Source organism: Zophobas morio, unplaced genomic scaffold (assembly GCF_036711695.1).
Source record: "Zophobas morio isolate AGI-343-1 ecotype UQ-CSIRO unplaced genomic scaffold, CSIRO_AGI_Zmor_V1 ptg000024l, whole genome shotgun sequence".
Lineage (NCBI taxonomy): Eukaryota > Metazoa > Arthropoda > Insecta > Coleoptera > Tenebrionidae > Zophobas > Zophobas morio.
Window position 1 is genome coordinate 10427551 of NW_026972129.1, and position 19208 is coordinate 10446758.

The 19208-nt window shown below is 30.2% G+C and overlaps 3 protein-coding genes across 5 annotated transcripts in view; 2 read left to right on the top strand and 1 right to left on the bottom strand.

The window, feature by feature from the left end:
* The first annotated feature begins 711 nt into the window (after positions 1 to 711).
* Positions 712 to 8436, top strand: LOC135135170 (retinaldehyde-binding protein 1-like). The gene is made up of 6 exons (XM_064064168.1): positions 712 to 807; positions 6850 to 7078; positions 7159 to 7309; positions 7370 to 7625; positions 7681 to 7800; positions 7854 to 8436. The coding sequence occupies exons 2-6, from the start codon at positions 6859 to 6861 to the stop codon at positions 8106 to 8108; spliced, it is 1002 nt and encodes a 333-aa protein (XP_063920238.1). The 5' UTR covers positions 712 to 807; positions 6850 to 6858; the 3' UTR covers positions 8109 to 8436.
* A 2943-nt stretch (positions 8437 to 11379) lies between these two features.
* On the top strand, positions 11380 to 13179 carry LOC135135668 (peptidoglycan-recognition protein 2-like). Of its 2 annotated transcripts, XM_064064804.1 has the most exons (5): positions 11380 to 11506; positions 11574 to 11672; positions 11730 to 11765; positions 12310 to 12645; positions 12899 to 13179. In XM_064064804.1, exons 1-5 carry the CDS (start codon positions 11476 to 11478, stop codon positions 13081 to 13083), a joined length of 687 nt encoding a protein of 228 aa, XP_063920874.1. In that variant the 5' UTR covers positions 11380 to 11475; the 3' UTR covers positions 13084 to 13179. The 2 variants fall into 2 exon arrangements, with proteins under 2 accessions (XP_063920874.1, XP_063920873.1); XM_064064803.1 differs by having other exon boundaries at positions 11381 to 11506; positions 11574 to 11765.
* Positions 13180 to 16954: 3775 nt separating this feature from the next.
* LOC135135698 (probable 3',5'-cyclic phosphodiesterase pde-5) overlaps positions 16955 to 19208 on the bottom strand; it is a 103753-nt gene continuing 101499 nt past the window's right edge. For both annotated transcript variants that reach the window (XM_064064838.1, XM_064064837.1), the window contains one exon: positions 16955 to 17912. In XM_064064838.1, coding sequence (XP_063920908.1) covers positions 17397 to 17912 — 516 coding nt within the window. In that variant the 3' untranslated portion in view covers positions 16955 to 17396. The remainder of the gene's footprint in view (positions 17913 to 19208) is intronic.

Consider the following 19208-nt stretch of genomic DNA (forward strand, 5'->3'; position numbering starts at 1 on the left):
TTGTAAGAAGTTTATAGTGAACTTGTATAGAAAAATGCTGCACAGGATAAAACAGTAATTTCAAAACCACATTTACTTTTATATTATGTTTGGTATTATATACTTAAAATGATGATCGATGTTATAAACCCATATTAGTGGATTTAAGAAATTCAGTAATGAAAAATGAAGCTTCTAAGTAGGTTAGTGATAGAGAGGTCTTTTGTCATCATGATATTTTTTTGAACAGATATATTGTGTAACGTAATAAGTTTTTAAAAAATTTTCGGTCGTGTTATACATGTCTGTTTTAAACACACCGTGTATTATTTATGAGGAAAGCCTCATAATTATCATTATAATCTCCTTTGTCTTTTCATACATTTTTTTCCTTTGTTACTTTCAATTAATCGATGCTTTAATTGCATGTCGCCATTATAGGCTTACACAACTTTTAAAAGCTTAACTATTTACTGTTATGACATTTCTATGTGTTCAAATGGTGGTACCAGCTACATTTAAAAACAAGAGAAAAAACGTCATTTTGAAGAAAAGTATGTCACTAAAATGTATAGCGACTACATCGAGGAAGTGTGTAAATAATAATAACATGAGTTATTGAAGGCATTGCACAATTACATAAACACTTTTCTACTTACCCACTTCCTATATTTCACGACCTTGACGTAACCACCTCCACCTGAAAAAGTAACCTACCCCACTTAATCAGCGTTTATCATTTCAAATTCGCGTACAGCTTTGCTCTGTTAAGTTCAGAAAAAGTGTACTCTTCAGGTTCAGTTGTCTTCAGATTGACATCGTCTCAATGTAAGTACTTACAATTTTTGTATCAGTTAGTTTAATTAAACTAATTAATATGAGTGATAACAAATTTGACATTAAATTAATATATGCGATAGCTGTGCGGAGTAAAGCAAAAAACCTGTTTCAAGGAACTTAACTTAATTTATCTTTGCATTTTGGATTCATGGATTAATAAAATGTTCAAAATTTTTCTGCCTTACCAGAATTTTATTAAGGGAAATAATTGAAATGTTTATCAGATATTTAGGAAAATAAATCTATCTAAGCATTCACTTTGCATAAGCAAGTAAGTATTATTGGAACACAAGCTGTATCATATTTAGAAGCATATATTCATTAAAGTTTTATTTAATATTTTTAGAGATTATTAAGTTAATTACTCTTTAATTTTGCGGAAGTTGGAGAAACCAGACCTGAGACAAATCGATATATCTAGTAAGTCGATCCGTTTTTCACTTTTTTTAACATGTTAAGGAAGCAGTTGCAAAAATTGACACCGTATTATTGAATTAATACCACATTCCCGGATATATTTACAATTCTTAATCAATTTCCTGAGATTACGTTATCAATTTTTCACAAAGAATAAATAAATAAAATTTACGTAATAATCTGTAGGTACTGCTAATCAATACTAGTGTTTAGCAAAGATTTAAGTAATAAATAGTAAATTAGAAAATTTAAAGTTACATTTTTTTGGTGTGTACCTAAGTTAACTTAAAAGTCGCAATGGATACTACACATCAAGTGAAATAAGGTTACTAAAAAATTCTCTCTTTTTAGGAGAGATGAACAGTGCACAAAATTTAGTTAACGTTTCATCATTTTTACAAAGATTTTCAAGTACACACAATAATTTAGAGAGAACCCAGATTTCTGTATTCTAGGAGTTGTGAAAAAATGACTAATACAATATTTTTTTAGCCATACGAGTTCAAAAACTGTGTTTCTAGAATATCAGGCGAACAAAAACAACTGGAGTATTGAGACCATGACTGAAGCAATTTCTGGTTGTACTATCTAGATTATTTGAGGTAGAAGATTCAAGTCCGAAATATAAGTACATTACTTTTTTAAGTTAAAAAAAAGAATTCTAACAGTTTCACACTACCACGTTATCATCATTTATTAATTGCAATGAACTTTAAACAAGCGTCCGAATGCAGTGAAAACTATTTGCAGTAATGTTAAAAGTGTTCTTTGTTATTTATTTGTCGTTCATTCAGAAAATAACTTGCTTGCCTAAGTTCATTAAGTTAATTACGCAGTTAACAATTATTTTTATTTAGTTATAACTGGGTTTGTAGAGCAGGTTTTTACAGACAAATTATACAAATATAACTTTACACAATTCAGTGCATAGCTGCACTTACTTTTACGTCTAAAAGTGACAGAAATACCTACCTACATAGCTGAATAATCAAGGACTTGACTTTGTATTACCACATGAAATGAGATTGTAGCATTGTGGGATAATGAACATTAATTGTAAGTTTAAAAATCAAAAACTTCAAAAGGTTGTACATTTCATTTAAAACCTTGTAGACAATGGTCTTATATACATAAATATTGTTAAAAATGCAAAAATGCATAAATAGTTGAACCAATTGTTACGTTTGTTCCGGTCTATAAAATAACATTTTTTGTTACGGAAATTTCTCACGCAGTTCTTTAACTTCATGTCAATTATAAAAAATGGTTTGAACTTGACCATTAACTCGTCAACAATAATTAAAGCTCGGCGTACTGTATTTAACTTTCACTTGGTAATCATTGCATCAGAGGAAAAAGAAATGCGTAACATTGTTTAAACATGGGAAAGTATTTTGTGCTTATTTTTCAATAATTGTTTATAAGCTTGGTAACGTACAGTTGTTAGACTTTAAGTTGTATCATAATATATTATATATTGTCAAGTATTAAATCTGTACTTGATTACCTATAGTGGGGTATTTGTGCAAATATTAGAAGTTAATCACCGTCCTAATTTAACATGAAAAATAAATATTTTATAAATAAAAATAACACCAAATTGGCTTTTTTGTAACTTTTTGTATTTTTGACTCATTCGAGTGTAACTTCCCAGGAAGATAACTAACATCTGCATTCAGAAAATTTGAAGACCAAACGGGTCGAACTGAGCTTAATCAGATGACAGTGCACATGGATTTTGAACACACACTTTGCCTTGTATTTATTTTTGAGTACGTAAAAAATTAATATAAATTAACAATGCATAAACAATATTTACTTGAGATATAAATATTGTAAGTACGATGAAAGGTAATATGAGAAGTTCCAATAAGGCAAATTTACACTTTTGTCACCCATAAAAATCGGTTATTAACAATGGTACAAACAGTGCGATTTTTAATTTTTAGTACGTGCTGAGTTTTTACCCTAAGCATCCAGATTTTTGTAAAAAAAAATTGTATAACAACATTTTACACTTTAACTTTGAAATTGTAAAACCGAGTATTCTGAAATCTTGCAAACGTTTTAAGGTTACCGCAAACATGGTAAATCGTTAATCAAAATTTATCCGTATACGACCTTCTTAAAAACTGATGACGTCAACTTACAATTTTACTGAATAAATTTAAAATATCCACAATATTAACAGTCTGTACTTGTGATTCATCAATGCATTAATATTCTTTTGAACTGCTTATTCCATTTTCCTGAAAATTTGGGAGCCCAGTACTGTTATTAATAATATTACACTGCACCTATACAATTTAATATAGGTACGTGTTCTTGCTAAAATGGTGATGACGTCATCAAAAAAATTTTGTATGGAAAAACTCACTAGAAACATGCATACAATGCGTCCTTACCTGTACTTTAACAATTATAACAAATAAATATTTTAACATATATTAATTTTAGCTCATGGGGGTCATGATAAAAAAATAAAATTTTCAAAGTTGAATTTTACAATTTTACCACGGTTTCCTGTCCACCGATTGAAAGAAAAGAACCTTAAGAATGCAAAGCGCGTTCCACTATCCCAACAGAGCGCTGCTGTACACGTTTTTGGCCAATTCGTATAATTTCCAATCGGAACGCTTCTATACTAACTCAGCGTGTTAATAGACACCTCATCGCGACAGACTGATTTCTTTTATACATGGACAACTGGTTTCCAGTTTTTGTCATTGCGACCAGACATGTAGATCCAGTTTCGTCCTCATATTTATATGCATGAATTTATTTATTATTAAAAAATTTTTAGCAAAAAAGGGAAACAAATTCAAAGCTGTGCGCGAGAAATAATTGCAAACGTAATTAATATGTGTGAATTAGAAGCGTCCAACAATGCATTACGTTTACTCTTAGCTGCCAAAACAAAAAGAGTTGCGGATTATACTGGTGTGTCAGAAACGACAATAAGAAGAATAAAACACGAAGACAATAAAAGAAAAACTGAAAACCTTGAAGACAAATTTGCATCGCCGGTAAAAAAAGAACACGACTTAGAATAGAGGACAAAATAAACGACTTTGATTTTTAGATAATTAGAAGGGAAATAGAAGATTTTTGTTTAAATAAAAAATTGTCCCCACGTATACCAGACTTGGCGGTCATACGCGAAAAAATAGATTTTCCATATTGCAAAGATTCCTTAAATAAACTTACGCTTAAAAGGTTTTTTTTTTGGAGAAAATGCCAAAATAAAAGAAAAGTCGTAATGGAAAGACCCGAAATCATGGAGACTAAAATATCTTAGAGCTATTACGCGTTATCAGGCTGAGAACAGACTGATCATATATTTAAATGAAACCTGGATTGACAATGACATGATGGTAAAAAAGTGCTGGCAAAATAAAGATGTATTTGGTGTCAAAGGTGGCATTCGTTCTTCGGGACGTTTATTCGTAGTCCATGTAGGATCAACTCAAGGATTTATAAAAAAGACAGAATTAGTGTTTAAATCAGGAACAACTACTGGAGACTACCACGGAAAAGTGGCTAAAAGAACATCTCTTTCCTAATATTCCCCTAGAATGTATTATAGTTTTGGACAATGCTGCGTATCATTCAGAGCAAATAAATAAAGTTCCCAAACAATACTCAACAAAGAAAACCATGATAGAATGGTTGACTACAAATAAAATACCATATGTTCCAAAGCAAAGAAAAATTGATTTGTACCACATAATTAGTAAACATTTAAATAGTTCAACCAAAAGAGAAAGAATATAAAATTGACGAGATTGTTGTTAGAAGGATATGGCCTTTAGAAGAAGCCGGTCCGTCGTAATTTAGTTAGGTGATTAATTTTATATTGTCCTTTACCGTAATACCAAAGACGAATTTTTTGTTAGAACATTTCTATATTTTAGTTTATGTTTGAAAAGTGTGTATTCTTATTTTTTATTGTTTCGCCGCTTATGACTGCCGGTCCGCTTCCTCTCCTTACCTCATCAACCAACTTTTAATCGGCGCATTAACCTTTGGCCAATTTTTTTGTGTGAATTTTAGTTCAGATTTTATATATTTGTAGGTATTTTAAGAATTTATCTTGATCTTACGTAAGCACTTTAAAATCATTATATTTTTATTGGCCCATAACAGTTCCTGTTTTATATTGTTAAAAAGTGGTGTACCTACGAGAACGGAACAACAAAAAATATTGGCAACAAATCGAAGAGTCTTGGTAGAAACCGTCAGGATCTTTTTATACATATGTAGTTCCAAAAAAGATGACCAAAAATTATTTTCAAAAAGGACTTCGGTTAAAATTATTCTGTATGTGTGTTTTGTTAATTTGTCTTTTCCATTTTTTTTTTCGTAAATTTGTTTCTCTGTCAGTCTGGGCAATTTGAAACCTATCGTGACGAAAATTGTTTGATCATGTAATTTGAGTCATGTTACTTTTAATGAGCATAGTTTCGCAAATCACAAGAAGTAAGTAAACAATTACCGCGAAGAAAGTTAATAAGAAAGTGTCCCATTTTTTTTGATTTACTGGTATTGAAATGAAATAACAGGGCTGTAATTAAATTCATCGCTAATTTAAACATAACACATAGAAGTGTAATTTTCTATATAACCATTACAAACATCTTGTTGCATAAGGTTATATGACAGAATGAATTCATCCGTTTTACCTCTGGTCATCGATAAGTTTAATTAAAGTGTAATGTTTTTTATAAATTTGAAATGCATATTTCAGATATTTCTGCAAGTTGGAAAGTACAACGTTAAAACGTGATCTTGATTTACAGAATTTTGTGTCAACAAATTGCCACCACTTATAATTTAAAACTTTACTGTAAATTAAATAAATATTCGTAATAAAACAATTTTGGTGTTTCGTAAAAGCACTACTTTCTTTTAAAGATATTAAGGCTATAAAAATAAAATACCGAAAAATAACTCTTTGGTGACAATACAAATTAAATAAAATTTGATACAAATTTTGAAAATTGCAATTTAATAATTAGAAAAATCTAATTTAAAAAATTGGGGAAGTTAAGAGATACGATTGGAAAGTAAATTTTAATGATTTTTGATACAGCAGACACGGAATGATGATAGATCTGTGATAAATGCTCTGAATTCTTGTGTCCACTTGCTCGAAAACTGGGATGCTTTAGCTATATTGGCAATTAAACGTGAACTAAACAACAAACCAATATCACTCACTTAGGGGAGTTGATGTAGAAGTTTAGTTCCATTAAAACTAGGTAAACTGTGTAGGTACCTTAGGAACGAAGCTTCATACATGAATATTATATTGGGGACAGTGTCACAGTAGAGTAAAATGTTCTTAATCTGATTATAATTTTCTAAGTATTATTAAAGTGTTTCCTCGGGTTAAAAAGTATTCTTTTGGTTAACGTATTAATGTATTTTTTTTTATATTCAAAGAAAAATATATTTGTAGAAAACTATATTATTTACGAGATTTTTTTACTAAAAATAAAATTTATTGCTACTTCGTCAAATTATTTTATTAATTTTAAATAAATGCCTTTTTAAGTAGATCGATATTTATTCTAGGTAAATAAATAAACATCTGATGTTCTTTTGTCGTAGTTCTTCAGAATGTCGACAACGCATCTAATAATTTCCAATCCTTGGAAGGATAACCAAAACAACGTTTTAGAGAGAAAATTTAAATGTGAGGAAAAGAACGATATTCTCGATCACATTTTAAAAATTGCTGTAAATGAACTACGTGAAGACGACAACACTCGAAAACAATGTTTGCAACATTTGCGAGAGTGGATAAAGAAGAACCAAGATATTGAGAATTGCTTAACGGGTGAGTCGTTTTACACCGAATTTTGTTTCTATAACCGAAACAGGTGAGGTTAATATTTTAAATTTCATTAATTATTTTAGATGATAAGTTTCTTCTAAGATTTTTACGGATTAAAAAGTACAGTATTCCCATGGCAGAACAAACACTTTTAAAATACCTAAATTTTCGAAAAAGATTTAAAGAATTTATGTATGGTTTGGATTATCTTAAGAGCACACTTATCGAGAACGGGTAATTAGTTAATAGCAGAGGCAGTACGTCCCAATGAACACCGAATTTATTGTGTTGCAGTTATATTTTTGTGAGTCCATACAGAGACTCAAATGGAAGAAGAGTGATCTTCTATAATGTGAAGAAAATCAATCCTCATAAGGTCACGGGCGTAGATGTAGGTTTAGCTCATGCTATTACATATGAAACCTTATTGGCCGACGAAGAAAATCAGATTCTTGGAATTAATCATGTTGCTGACATTGAGGGGTTAAGTCCTCCTTTTCTTACTTTGTGGTCTGTTACAGATTTTGCAACAATAGTTCGTTGGGGAGAGGTACATATATTCTCACTTTTTTTTCATAACATTCACCTTTGCTTTCATTTTGTAGCAATCTATACCGATGAGACATAAAGAAATTCATGTTATAAATTTTCCCTCAAGTTTTAAATACGTTTATGATTTCATACTCTCTAATATCAGAAACCAGAAGTTAAAAGAAAGGATAACGGTAAGTGAAATTGTCAATATTAAGAATATTTAATCACTTTCTATTTTTTTTAGCTACACAGTTCATTATCTGACTTACAAAATAATGTGAACAAACGATGCCTTCCACTTGAATTTGGAGGTGTAATGCCAATGAAAGATATGATTGATCTTTGGAAGAAAGAATTAGCCGCCAAAAGGGATCTCTTGTTATCGTATGATAGCATGCATTTATTGAGCGATCGAGGTATCTTGTGTAGGAGAAATAAATCTAGTCAAGACGATACTGGAAGTCTGCCCGGAAGTTTTCGAAAACTTGAAGTTGACTAGGCAAATTTTCATCTACTTATTCTTCGTTGAATACATAACCGTTAATTATTAGTATAGCAGTAATATTTGTTGTAAATGCTTTTATTGCACATGATGTTTGATAAAATGCTAGAGAATGCCACTAAAATCCATCACCAGTTGAAATTTTAGTAACGGTACCAGTTATCGTACTGTTTTTTGTTGTACAAATCAGTATACAAGAAAGAGGAATTTAGCAGAAAAAATAGATAGTTACGTAATTGTAAAATTGATTTAGTTTCTAGATTAGCATTTAGATTTTATTTCATTGTTTATTCCTTTCATTTTATGACATTCAAAATAAATGTATTATGCAGAAATTATTTACATTTTTACATTGAATTGTTTAGTTGTGGTCACAAGCGTGACTTATTTCTAAGTATTTTATTGACATTTATTTTTTTAGAATGTAGTTTACAGTGTTATTATTTATTGCTGTAATTGATATTAAATGACTTGCAAGCAATAATTGTATACGTAAAATGTAATAAACTGTTATATACTACTGTTTAAATTGAGATATAAGATTTCCTTTTGCAAATCTCAAATGCACCTTCCGTACTAATGTATACAATTAAAGCAGTGTTTAATACTTTTTGACTGGCTAATATTTTGTTGTAGGTAAGAATCAATCAATTTGGGGGGGTTTACTATGCAATAATTTTTAGGTGATATCATATTGTTAGCGGGGATGATTATACAACTTTCTTTTAGTTTTAATATATATATTTATATTAAAAAAATTAACAATTGGTCCAGTAGTTCCTGAGATTATCTGTCTAATAAAAATCGGCACAGACAAACGATAGACAGCCACGGAAATGGGATACCTATTGTTTCATGCTCTAGTGGCCATCAAACGTCTAGAAAGCATGAAATTAGCCATGCGTCTGATGGATAGGATCAGCTAGAGAAGTAAAAATTTTGATAAGACGCAAAAATATTTGACTAAATAGGTTCCCAAATTATTGTCTTTGCAATAATTGTCTTTTCTTAGAAGTGTTCCTCAAAATTAGTTCTTTGAAAGAGTCCGTTGAAAACTGTTTGACATTGATAGAAAAGCAGGACGAAAATGATTTGAGTGAAGTGAAGGTACAGTCAACTTCTGAAAATACGGAAAAAACTGTTCTCTGTGCTCATATGGTCGTTAAGAAAAAACGTTCCATAATTTTGTAACCTAAAGATGAAGACTCGTAATAAAAGGTTATATAACACCATTGATCAGTTTTCACAAGTCGGTTATTTAATATTAAACGTGATTCATTTTTGTGCTATTATCCAAATGTTAGAGGTTCGTGCACAAAAATCAGTAGGTTTTATGCACCCACAATTCTTGTATCTCATTTCAAACTAACTGATTTTTGATATTTGATATTACTAATCAAAACGTCTTCTGGAATAGTCGCAAATTTAAAATATGTAATCATATAAGAAGTGGAGATATTCTTTTAGCTGGTGACCGTACTATGCCCACTAGTACCTGTGAGAACTTGATAACTCAAGATATGATAACATATGTGATATCTTACCTGTTATAGACTTATTCATAGTGAAAATGAATACTAATTTCCGTAATATATACTTTCTAATTGTTTATAGGTGTATCACCTCTCTGCTATAATAATAATTAAATACTATTTTTTGATTTTTTTATTTCCATGTCTTATATGTATAAACATCAGTTAATTATGAACTTGGGTGACTTTAACTGTTCAGAGTTCGTCGTAAACACAATGAATAAACTCTCAGTTTCAGCTTGTTTCCAATGTATTTACTAATTATTAAATTAATTCTATGACCTTTTACAACTTGGACCAGCACAATAAAATAGTGAATTGTCTTGTTGTAACTGACAGTGATCAATTTGTTGGCTCTAAATCCAAAAATCAAATAATTTTAGAAACGTAATTTTTGTTCACTATATGAGATCTTGCCAACAGTATGATGAATACTCTAACATTGATAATATGTACATTATCCCTTTTCTACAATTTTATTTTGTACTGTTAACTAAAAATTAATAAATTAGGTTAATATGTAAATACCTCCAGCAGTTGTCCAATCATGTTTGACAGTGACATTATTAACGGGTTAAAGTCTCGTTTTAAAAAATTATAGAAATCCTAATTTTCTTAACGATTATTTGCTTTTAAAAAATTTGAGAACTCAATTAAAATCAAAAATAAAGGAGAAGTACAGTCTTATTTGCAAAAAATAATTGTATTAAGTTTGACCCAAAGGTGCTCTGATCATTTACGAACTCGAATAAAACCCCTGCTTGTATTGCGTCAAATATGAGTGATATGATTTAAAACGGTATTCATTTATCTAATCCAAAAGAGACAGTCGATGGATTTGCCTACTCGCTTATAAAGGCAAATAAAATTCCACCTGACTCTTATCCTTTACTCGTTAGTGTTCATTTGACCTATTTGAAATAAATGAGATCTAAGTTCAAATGTTGTTGTTCAGATAACCTTATAGCAACTTTGGGGAAGTCTACAAATAGACCATCAAAGCACTGGTTAAGAGGTTACACTGGTTATTTTATGTACTATACTTATATTTAACAGTATTTTGAGAACGTTATTGTTGTTATTGGTTGATCAGTCTTTACATTAATGCTAAAGTATGAAAAGTGTCAGAGTAATCAGTTTAGTAAACAGTTTTTGCAAAAAATATATATCTTTTAATTTTCCAAAAAAGAAACTTGCTGTTAACTTCAAGAAACACAAATTTATCAAAAGACCATTTTACAATACCACGTTTCTTGGGACTGGAATTTAAAAAACATCTAAAAGTCTGAGGTGTATAATGTGATAAAGGATTCAGCCTGTGAAACGGCTACAGAAATGTTTCTTAAAGGAAAAATAACGTGTAATACTGAAAACTTTTAGTAATTTTCTTAAACTGAAATTTCATTTACGTTTTTATGTAAGTATGTATTACAAAACTTCCCTGTTTTGGATTTTTTTATAATGAAAAGTATAATCAAAAACTCCAAAAATGCAACTCGTGCGAAGAAAGATTTGATTTTTTTTATAAAGCTTTATTAAACATTTTTTGTAGTATTTATTTACAATAATTAAAGAATATTGGCAATACAGTATAAGTTTGTTTTATACATTAATTTTATTTCGCTGACGAACATTATACGCTAAACAGATAGGCCTTCGAAAATCTAAAACAAACACAACTGATAGGAGAAGTCAAATCACTACTATTAACATTTTATCTGTGGTACCTACTCTTATCATATTTGTTTTGTCGTAGTAAATTTCCTCCTATACAATCCAATGTTGCTAAAAAAGATAACTACTAGTTTTATTTGAGGAAAGGTTAAAGCAAAATGAGTGCTAGTGAGCTGAGAAGACCGATACGTGAGTTGATTTTAACTTCCTTTTCTTATTTCTGGTAAAGTTTATTAAGGAGAAAAAATATTTTTAGTGGGAAATAATAATCGGAATCAAAGTTACTCCGTTCAAGATAATATTGACAATGGGCAAGCATCGTTTTTATCAAAAATTTGTCGATGTGCTGAAGTTGGTTTGCAAGTTTATGAAATAATATTTGTGGTAATTTTGCTTCTCATTTTTTTCGCAGGATTAGTCATTGGCACATATTTATTAGTGACAGAAGGTAATCTTATTTTATAGTTAATATTTGCATGTAACTAACTGGCATTCAGTTGTAAATTTAATTTAATTCAAACTAACATTTTTAGTTCATAAAGTGGAAAATTAGAAATTTGTTGGTGTATGTCGTGTAAAAGATTCACTTTGACGTAAAACAAGTATGTTTGTTACTCGAAAATTTTGTGATTAGTGCAGTAAGAACTAAAACTTTACCATAATATTTTTTGACACACTTAGTTAACCACATTTATCAAACTGTAACTCTAACATCCAGAAACAAACTTAAATATAACTCCCAGAAAATTGTTATTTCACCGTGAATAATTTAATTAGATATGATATTGTTACATCATCTGCAGAATATCTAGACAAAAATGTAGAATGATAAGGCATTCTTGTCGACTATTTATTCTTTATTTGTTAGAATTTTCCACTTTACTGGTAACATATAGTAGGTCGTATGTAAGAGAATTCCATATCTAATTCATGATCATGAGTGAATGTTTCTACTACATGAACATATTTTATTCAGTACTGTTAACTTTTAGGACACGAATGGAAAGACTCGAGAGTATATAATCTTACATCCAGGGAACTATGGAAAGCGCACGTAGCGTCATCAACAATGCCTAAGTTGAAACTTCCTGTACAAAGAGTTTTATTTCTTCAAACAAACAGTAGTAGTAGTTGCGATGGCAAATCCCACTGCGCGAAACTTGTGCAGGAACTACAGTGTAAACATATGAATGAGTGGAAACTGCCTGATATTATCTACAACTTTGTTATTACCACCGATGGCACTATTTTCGAAGGTAGAGGATGGAATTTCCAAACCGATTTATCCATTGGTATATCTGATAATGCAATCGCGATAGGTTTTTTAGGTAAGTTCGTCTAATAAACAGTAATTCGCAGTGTTGAACTTTTATTTTCACTATTTAAAATGGATTTTGCTGGTCTGTTGTTAAAATTTGCCAAAAGTAGAAAAGTGTAAAAATTCACAGTCTCTAAAAGAGATGTAATATTTTTTTAATTTAACTATTCTTTTGCTGTAAAATTCAACTAATCAAACGAGTTAAGCACTTGACGAATTGCACAATCTGCAGCTTTGTAGAATAAACAAGATTTATGTTTTAGATAATTTTCGTTTTAATTCCTCTACAATTAAACAAATTGAATCTTTAAAATTATTTTTAAACACATCCGTGTTGGACAGAAAATTAGAACGTTGCGTTAAAACTGAGATCTGGGGAGATAGAAGAATTTTAGGCAACATAGTAAAAAAAATTAAGGAATCTTGGTCCAGATGTGATATTACATGATGTTTTAAAATATGTTTATGTACTGTTAAATTTAAGTTACTATTTATATTTTATAACAAAAAATGTTTTTTCACAATATAAGTATTACAAAACAAATATGGAGTAACTACATATGTATATAGATTTTAACTTACACATCTCCGCTTGCATATTTGAAGATAAAGACAGAAGAAATTTAGTGTAAATCTTGCTGCAAATGTGTTAGTAACCGGTAAACTGTAAACCCGACTTTGTAGATGCGTGTCTAAGTAAAAAAAGTGTCTATTATATACACCTACGACATTACAAAAGTAGTAACAATAGAATTACTTACCTACTTATCTATCCTTCCTCTTCTATAATGGGTGTCGAGGTTGTGACTTTTCTCCACAATTTTCTATAAATTATTAGTAGTTTTCATCCAGCTTTCTCAGGGGTGAGGGCTATTTGGTTATTTCAAGTATTTCTTGATCTCCTGTGCCTTCTACTTATCCTCGTTGTCGTTTCCTATATCATTTTACTGTAACTATTCTATTCTGTCATATTTTTACTAAATATACCTATACCCGGATCATTTTAATTGTTAAGTTTTATTTTTTTCTATTATTCCCTTCATTTTTAACCTATACAATTTCGTCACTTCTTCTGTTTTACTTAACATTATCATTTTGCATGCCTCGAATTTCTTTTTTTTAATTTCCAGCAAGCACTACTAGTGTTTCGTAGATTCTAACCTTATTAGGTTTTTTCGAAATCTTTTTTTTTTTTTGTTGAAGAAGGTAATACATAATACTCTGTACATTGTTATAATCCTTCCCACTTTATTCTTTGGCAGCTTTATATGTTTTCACGTTGTAGTACGAGGTCACACTTTTCTAGTGCGTTTGATATTATTGTTGTTTATGTCTTTTTAAAATACTTATTATGTATGTGTTTTTAAAACATATAGTCAGGTTATATTTCATCAGTAATTGTTTCCATTTTTCTATTCGCCTTTATGTTGTTTCGTAAGAGTTGCAGGTTTGCAGGTCATCGGCGTATAAAAGTTCATTTACGTCCATGATTTATGTACTTATATTCTATATTGGCTGTAATTTTTAGTTTGTTTTTGGCGATTTCATCTATTCCCAAGATAAACATTAGTGGGCTCAGCATGCTACATTGCCTTACCCTTTCTTTCTTTATTATTGCTACTGTACTATACACTTACATAGGATGATTCACGACCTTAATAATAAGCCGGACAGAATTGGAACCGTAACCCAGAATACATTTCCAAAGGATTATTAGATTTATTTGTGAGGAAGATTAAACATATCTAGTAATTTTAATTAATGTAACAATTGCTTTAAATTCTGTCCACCATTTCTTTTCTATGTCCGAGTCCTATTGCTAAATAACATTTTCATCCACATTAGAACATCTGGTAACATAGATTTTATTGCTTCTCCTGTTTTTTGTTTTATTATCCAAATGTTCCATGCTGTTAGCTAGAGTTAGGTAAACTATTTCTTTAACTGTGCCCCACAGAAAACATCTAAAGGCAGCATATCTGAACTTTTAGGGCGTCAAGGGTTAACAGACCCCTCCTCATCCACCCGTCACGAAAGGTCACGTCAAGGTAATCCTGGACCTTTCTATGATCAACACCGTTCTCTTGAAACCCTAAATTTTGTCATATTTCCAAATTAACATTTTCGAAATTTACATAAGAATTTCCGTTTCGTTCCGTGTTGCTAAAAAAAAAGAGACCAATAATTTGGTTCCTGAACATCCAACACCAAATATATGTGGAGTGAGTGGAATGTTCTTTTCTAATTCAGTACACGTTGTCTTGACTGTACTAAGGATAGTTATGTTTGTTAATTTCACAATTGTGTGAAAAGTTTGCTTCATCCGAAAAACGCACCTAATCGTTAAAGAAGTGATTAAAATTTTGATGCCCTTAGAAAAACTTGCAAAAGGCTACTCTTTTAGAATGATCTATGGGTTTAATTTTTGAACTAACGTTAAATGGTAGGGATGAAATTAGTTTCCTTTCAGTATTTGATGCATAAACGATCATTACCTGCTGCACTGGCAACCAATTTCTATTATTTTGAAAATTGTGTTTTCTGGTGCTCTTCTATATAGAAAACTTTCTGTATAAAACAGAACTGCCAAAAAGCGTTTTTTGTATATTCCCTAGAAATTAAATTCATATACGTCTTCTTAATCTTTAAATACATTTTGGTGTCTGACTGAGACTTAGAGGTTTAATACATATTTTTGATAAACTGAAAATGTATTTTGGGTTGCATCTTCGTTTGGGTTAAAGTCAAGTCACTCAGTCCCATCTTTTTCTGTAACTTTAGGACCGTTGAAGGTATGAATGATTCCTCTTTTAGAGCTTATTTTACTACATATATGTAATACGAAAGTTTGAAAAAATTCAACACTGCTAAATTAATTAGACGACTTTATGTTCAAAACTGATTTCTCAACACTGTTGGTTGAAATGTCAGATAACAGGTTTTCCTGTGGTGAAGAGGTCTAAGGGGTTCATATCAAGCATTTATTAAGATAATATATTTTTTTAAGCATTTAACTTTGGTAACGTGTGTAGAATGAAATAAGCTCTCAGAAGAGGGGTCACTCCACTCTCTGTGCTGTTTAATTTTTTTAGCTATATGGCATAGTTTGGACACTTTAATGTCATAGCGTCTCCATTTGAGGACAATTAGCACTATTTGATTACTCATCGAAAAGTTTCAAATTTCAAACTTGTACCTTCAGCGGTTCCAAAGTATGTGAAATGGTATAAAATATTAAAGATTGAAATTGTATTTCTGGTTGCATCTTGAATATTTGAGGCGCGAAGCTTCTCGTGAACAACTCTGTATTAATTATGTCAAAGTCTCACCGCAATAGGATCTTGGGACACGTGCAGCTTATAAGGGTTAACTGTAATTCAGTTGATTTTACAAGAAGAATTTTTTTATCGTTTATTCCAGTTAAAATTCAGAAAATACATTTTATAATTTGTGATTTTAATTTATACCTAAAATACAGAAGTTATTAGTTAATATTAATCAATGTTAATTACGTGACAACATTATGAATTACAAAGGTACAGTTAACAGTTACACATAAGGACTAGAAAAATAGTAAAATGTAGAATTTTTATACAGCGATGTATTTTTATCTATTACAATTCATATAAAAGAGAATCGTCATTAGATATGGAAAAATACTGTAAAATGTAATAACATTGGTCAGTTATTTTATTTTATGAATTCAATACTGAGATGGTTAGAAAGTTTATTATAGTACATTGTTGTTTAAATATACAGCATGTTCCATCCCAATGAACGATTAATTACATTATTACAAGATACAAGTGAACTTAGCAGTTTTGGTTTCGCCAAAAGAAAGTGATTTGTTTTTTAAATTGAACTACCCCTTTGAAAAGATTTAGATTTATTTTTCTGAGAGGAAAGACGGAATTTAGAGTGATGATATTTTTTTAACAGTGGTGGTTGAAAATTTACAATTTGCAGTTGCTTTGTTTGGTAACAGCAAGGCCGAGGAAGAATTTTGACAGGATATTTGCTCGAAAATTTACGTTGCTTATAATATATTTTAAAAATAATAGTTCTACACAAATTTCAAAGAATCGTTTTAAAACACCAAGTAGTATTTTTATATTTTTGTCGGGGTCAATTTTTGGTCAGGTACTGTTTTCTCCCTACATTATTTTGTTGTTTTAAAATAATTGTATCGGTTATTTGAGATAGAATACTGTATGAATATAGTTGCGGGGAGATTCTCTAAACACGATAAGGCCTTGCAAGGATCTGAAAATTGAAAACCATAGCAACATGTTGCATTGTATTTGCACTTTCGATAGCGATTTGCATATTATCGCAGTTTCTAGAATCTCCCCCTTGGTTTTTATTTTTTATTTAGATAATTAAGGTTACGCATTTTAAATAAAACGCTGCCCTTTTGGAGTGCCTTACTTTAATACTCCTATAAACTAATAATCGATAAAAAGATCACATTATTAGAACAAAGTCAATACAACATCAAATGACAATTGAGTGGTGTACTTATTAGCGCTTCCTTAGTAACTAAACAGCGTTTCAAATATTTGGTTACAAAACTGTTTGAAACAATAAAAGAAACTTATTTTATTTATATATAGAAAGAATATTTTCATTAAGAACAAAATTCGTTTTAAACACAACCACTCGCTTGTTGTTTTATGATTATTTTAATTTGAAGATATAAATCAACAGGCAAACACAATTAATATTAAGAACAAGGAGATATTATCCATTTTGATACAATGTTTAAATCGTGTTTTGTTTCTCTTTCTTTTCATCGTCGATTTTGCGCCAACGCTCTAAATTCTTTTGACACATGTCCAACAAAGGTTTCGTTTCAGGAATAAGAGTACGCAGTATAGTGTAACAAGGAACACAAATACCAGTTAAGAAACCAACTTGCGAAGCTGCCTGTTGATCAGGTTGGTTCCTGTCCATCATAGGTATCGGTACCCTTCCTGATTGTCTCTCGGCATCACCTTGCTCATAAAATTCTTCAAAAATGACTTTCACAGTTTCTACTTGGATATCCCATGGTTTTGCACTAGCACTTAAATCACTTCCGGTCATCGATACTGCCAGCAGTAAAAGCCTGTGTTCGGGATTATTCCATGAGAAGGCGTTCTCTTGGACCAACACATTTAGTTTAGCCCTATTGGGAAAGAACAGTGCCAAATCGGTGGCAAGGATGCAGTGTTTAAGTAAACTTAGGACTTGTTTGTATTCAGCACTTGAAAGTTTGGCGAAGATATTGTGGCCCTCCTGCAAAGTTTAATGAATTGCTTAGAATGGATTAGCTAAAAGCAGCTGTGATCATGTAGTTTGTATTTTTTCAGATGTGAAAATTTACAAGAAAAGCTAGAAGACATGATTGTATTTTTATAAAATTAAAAACATTAGCCTCTTCTGATGATTTTAGTTTGCATATTACAGGATTGACATTACCTATGACACTTTTGATGTGAATGAAATAATATACATTTTGCTACATCTTTAATAGATCTGTCAAACGTATTCTCAGGGAAGAAATATTTAACACTATTATTTTTAATAATTTTCCAGATATTTTTTAGACGACTTAATGTTTTTTAAAAATATATTTTTTTAAGCATACAGTTGACGATATATAAGTATTAAAGGACAAAATATCGGGACATTATAATTTAAAAAATTAATTTGCTCTCTGTTTCATTTCTTCTGCTTAAAATTCCTAGTAGGTACAGTTCGAAATACGAGTGAATGCATACAGAACTTTTAGAAGAAGAGAGTCGTAATGGTAAACTTTGACAAATAAAAATATTTAGCATTTAATTTAGAGTTCCTTAGTCCAGTTAAATAACAACCAACGATATAGCTTTTGAAAGATTACTTATCCGTGTTAAATTCTCCTGTTGGACTGTTATTGATATAATTCTTTTCTTGTTATTGTTTAGGTGATATTCTTTCAGTATAAATTTTGTTCCCTCAGCAATCATCAAAATGAGAAAAAAACCTCATCAAAGAAATTAATTTATGTATAAATCAGTATAAAATTTCATATAAATTCGTAAATAAGTTGTATACGTAATAATCAAAGTAATTTCCACCTCACTGCATTTCGATCAAATACTAATTAAATTTTTGCTGAGTATTTTAATTCTTGCTGTAACAGTACACGTTAATAATTAAAAAACAATTTAAGTAAGTTTTCATCGTGGCGCTTAATAAAGAGAAACTTCTGAATTATTTATGATGGCTATTGATGGAAGTGAGCCATTAAATTTCCAGTGTTACGTCGAGGAAGTTTATGAAATGTTAATTTATCGTGATTCTACAAATTCTTAAAAACATTAAAGTGTTTCTTTTTTAATCTCTGGGAACTTGTTTTAATTTTTTTAATGTTTCTTCAGTGTAAATTTAATTTACTGTCTTCATGAACTGTTTTTAATAACTTAGAAATAACGTCATTTCTCATTTTTAACACGTTGCTTCATCTGTAACTAACAAAGTATGTCAAAAAATCTAGGAAGTCGTTTTTAACCTATTACTAATTATCGTATTTGAAACTTTGCAGGGGTG

What these genes read in the sequence shown, in the direction of transcription:
- LOC135135170 (XM_064064168.1), top strand. Translation starts at nt 6,859, where the DNA reads ATGTCGACAACGCATCTAATAATTTCCAATCCTTGGAAGGATAACCAA. An exon ending in CAATAGTTCGTTGGGGAGAG is followed by an intron (nt 7,626 to 7,680) that starts GTACATATATTC and finishes TTCATTTTGTAG; the next exon opens with CAATCTATACCGATGAGACA. An exon ending in AGTTAAAAGAAAGGATAACG is followed by an intron (nt 7,801 to 7,853) that starts GTAAGTGAAATT and finishes TATTTTTTTTAG; the next exon opens with CTACACAGTTCATTATCTGA.
- LOC135135668 (XM_064064803.1), top strand. Translation starts at nt 11,476, where the DNA reads ATGAGTGCTAGTGAGCTGAGAAGACCGATAC. An exon ending in TGAGCTGAGAAGACCGATAC is followed by an intron (nt 11,507 to 11,573) that starts GTGAGTTGATTT and finishes AAATATTTTTAG; the next exon opens with TGGGAAATAATAATCGGAAT. An exon ending in ATATTTATTAGTGACAGAAG is followed by an intron (nt 11,766 to 12,309) that starts GTAATCTTATTT and finishes GTTAACTTTTAG; the next exon opens with GACACGAATGGAAAGACTCG.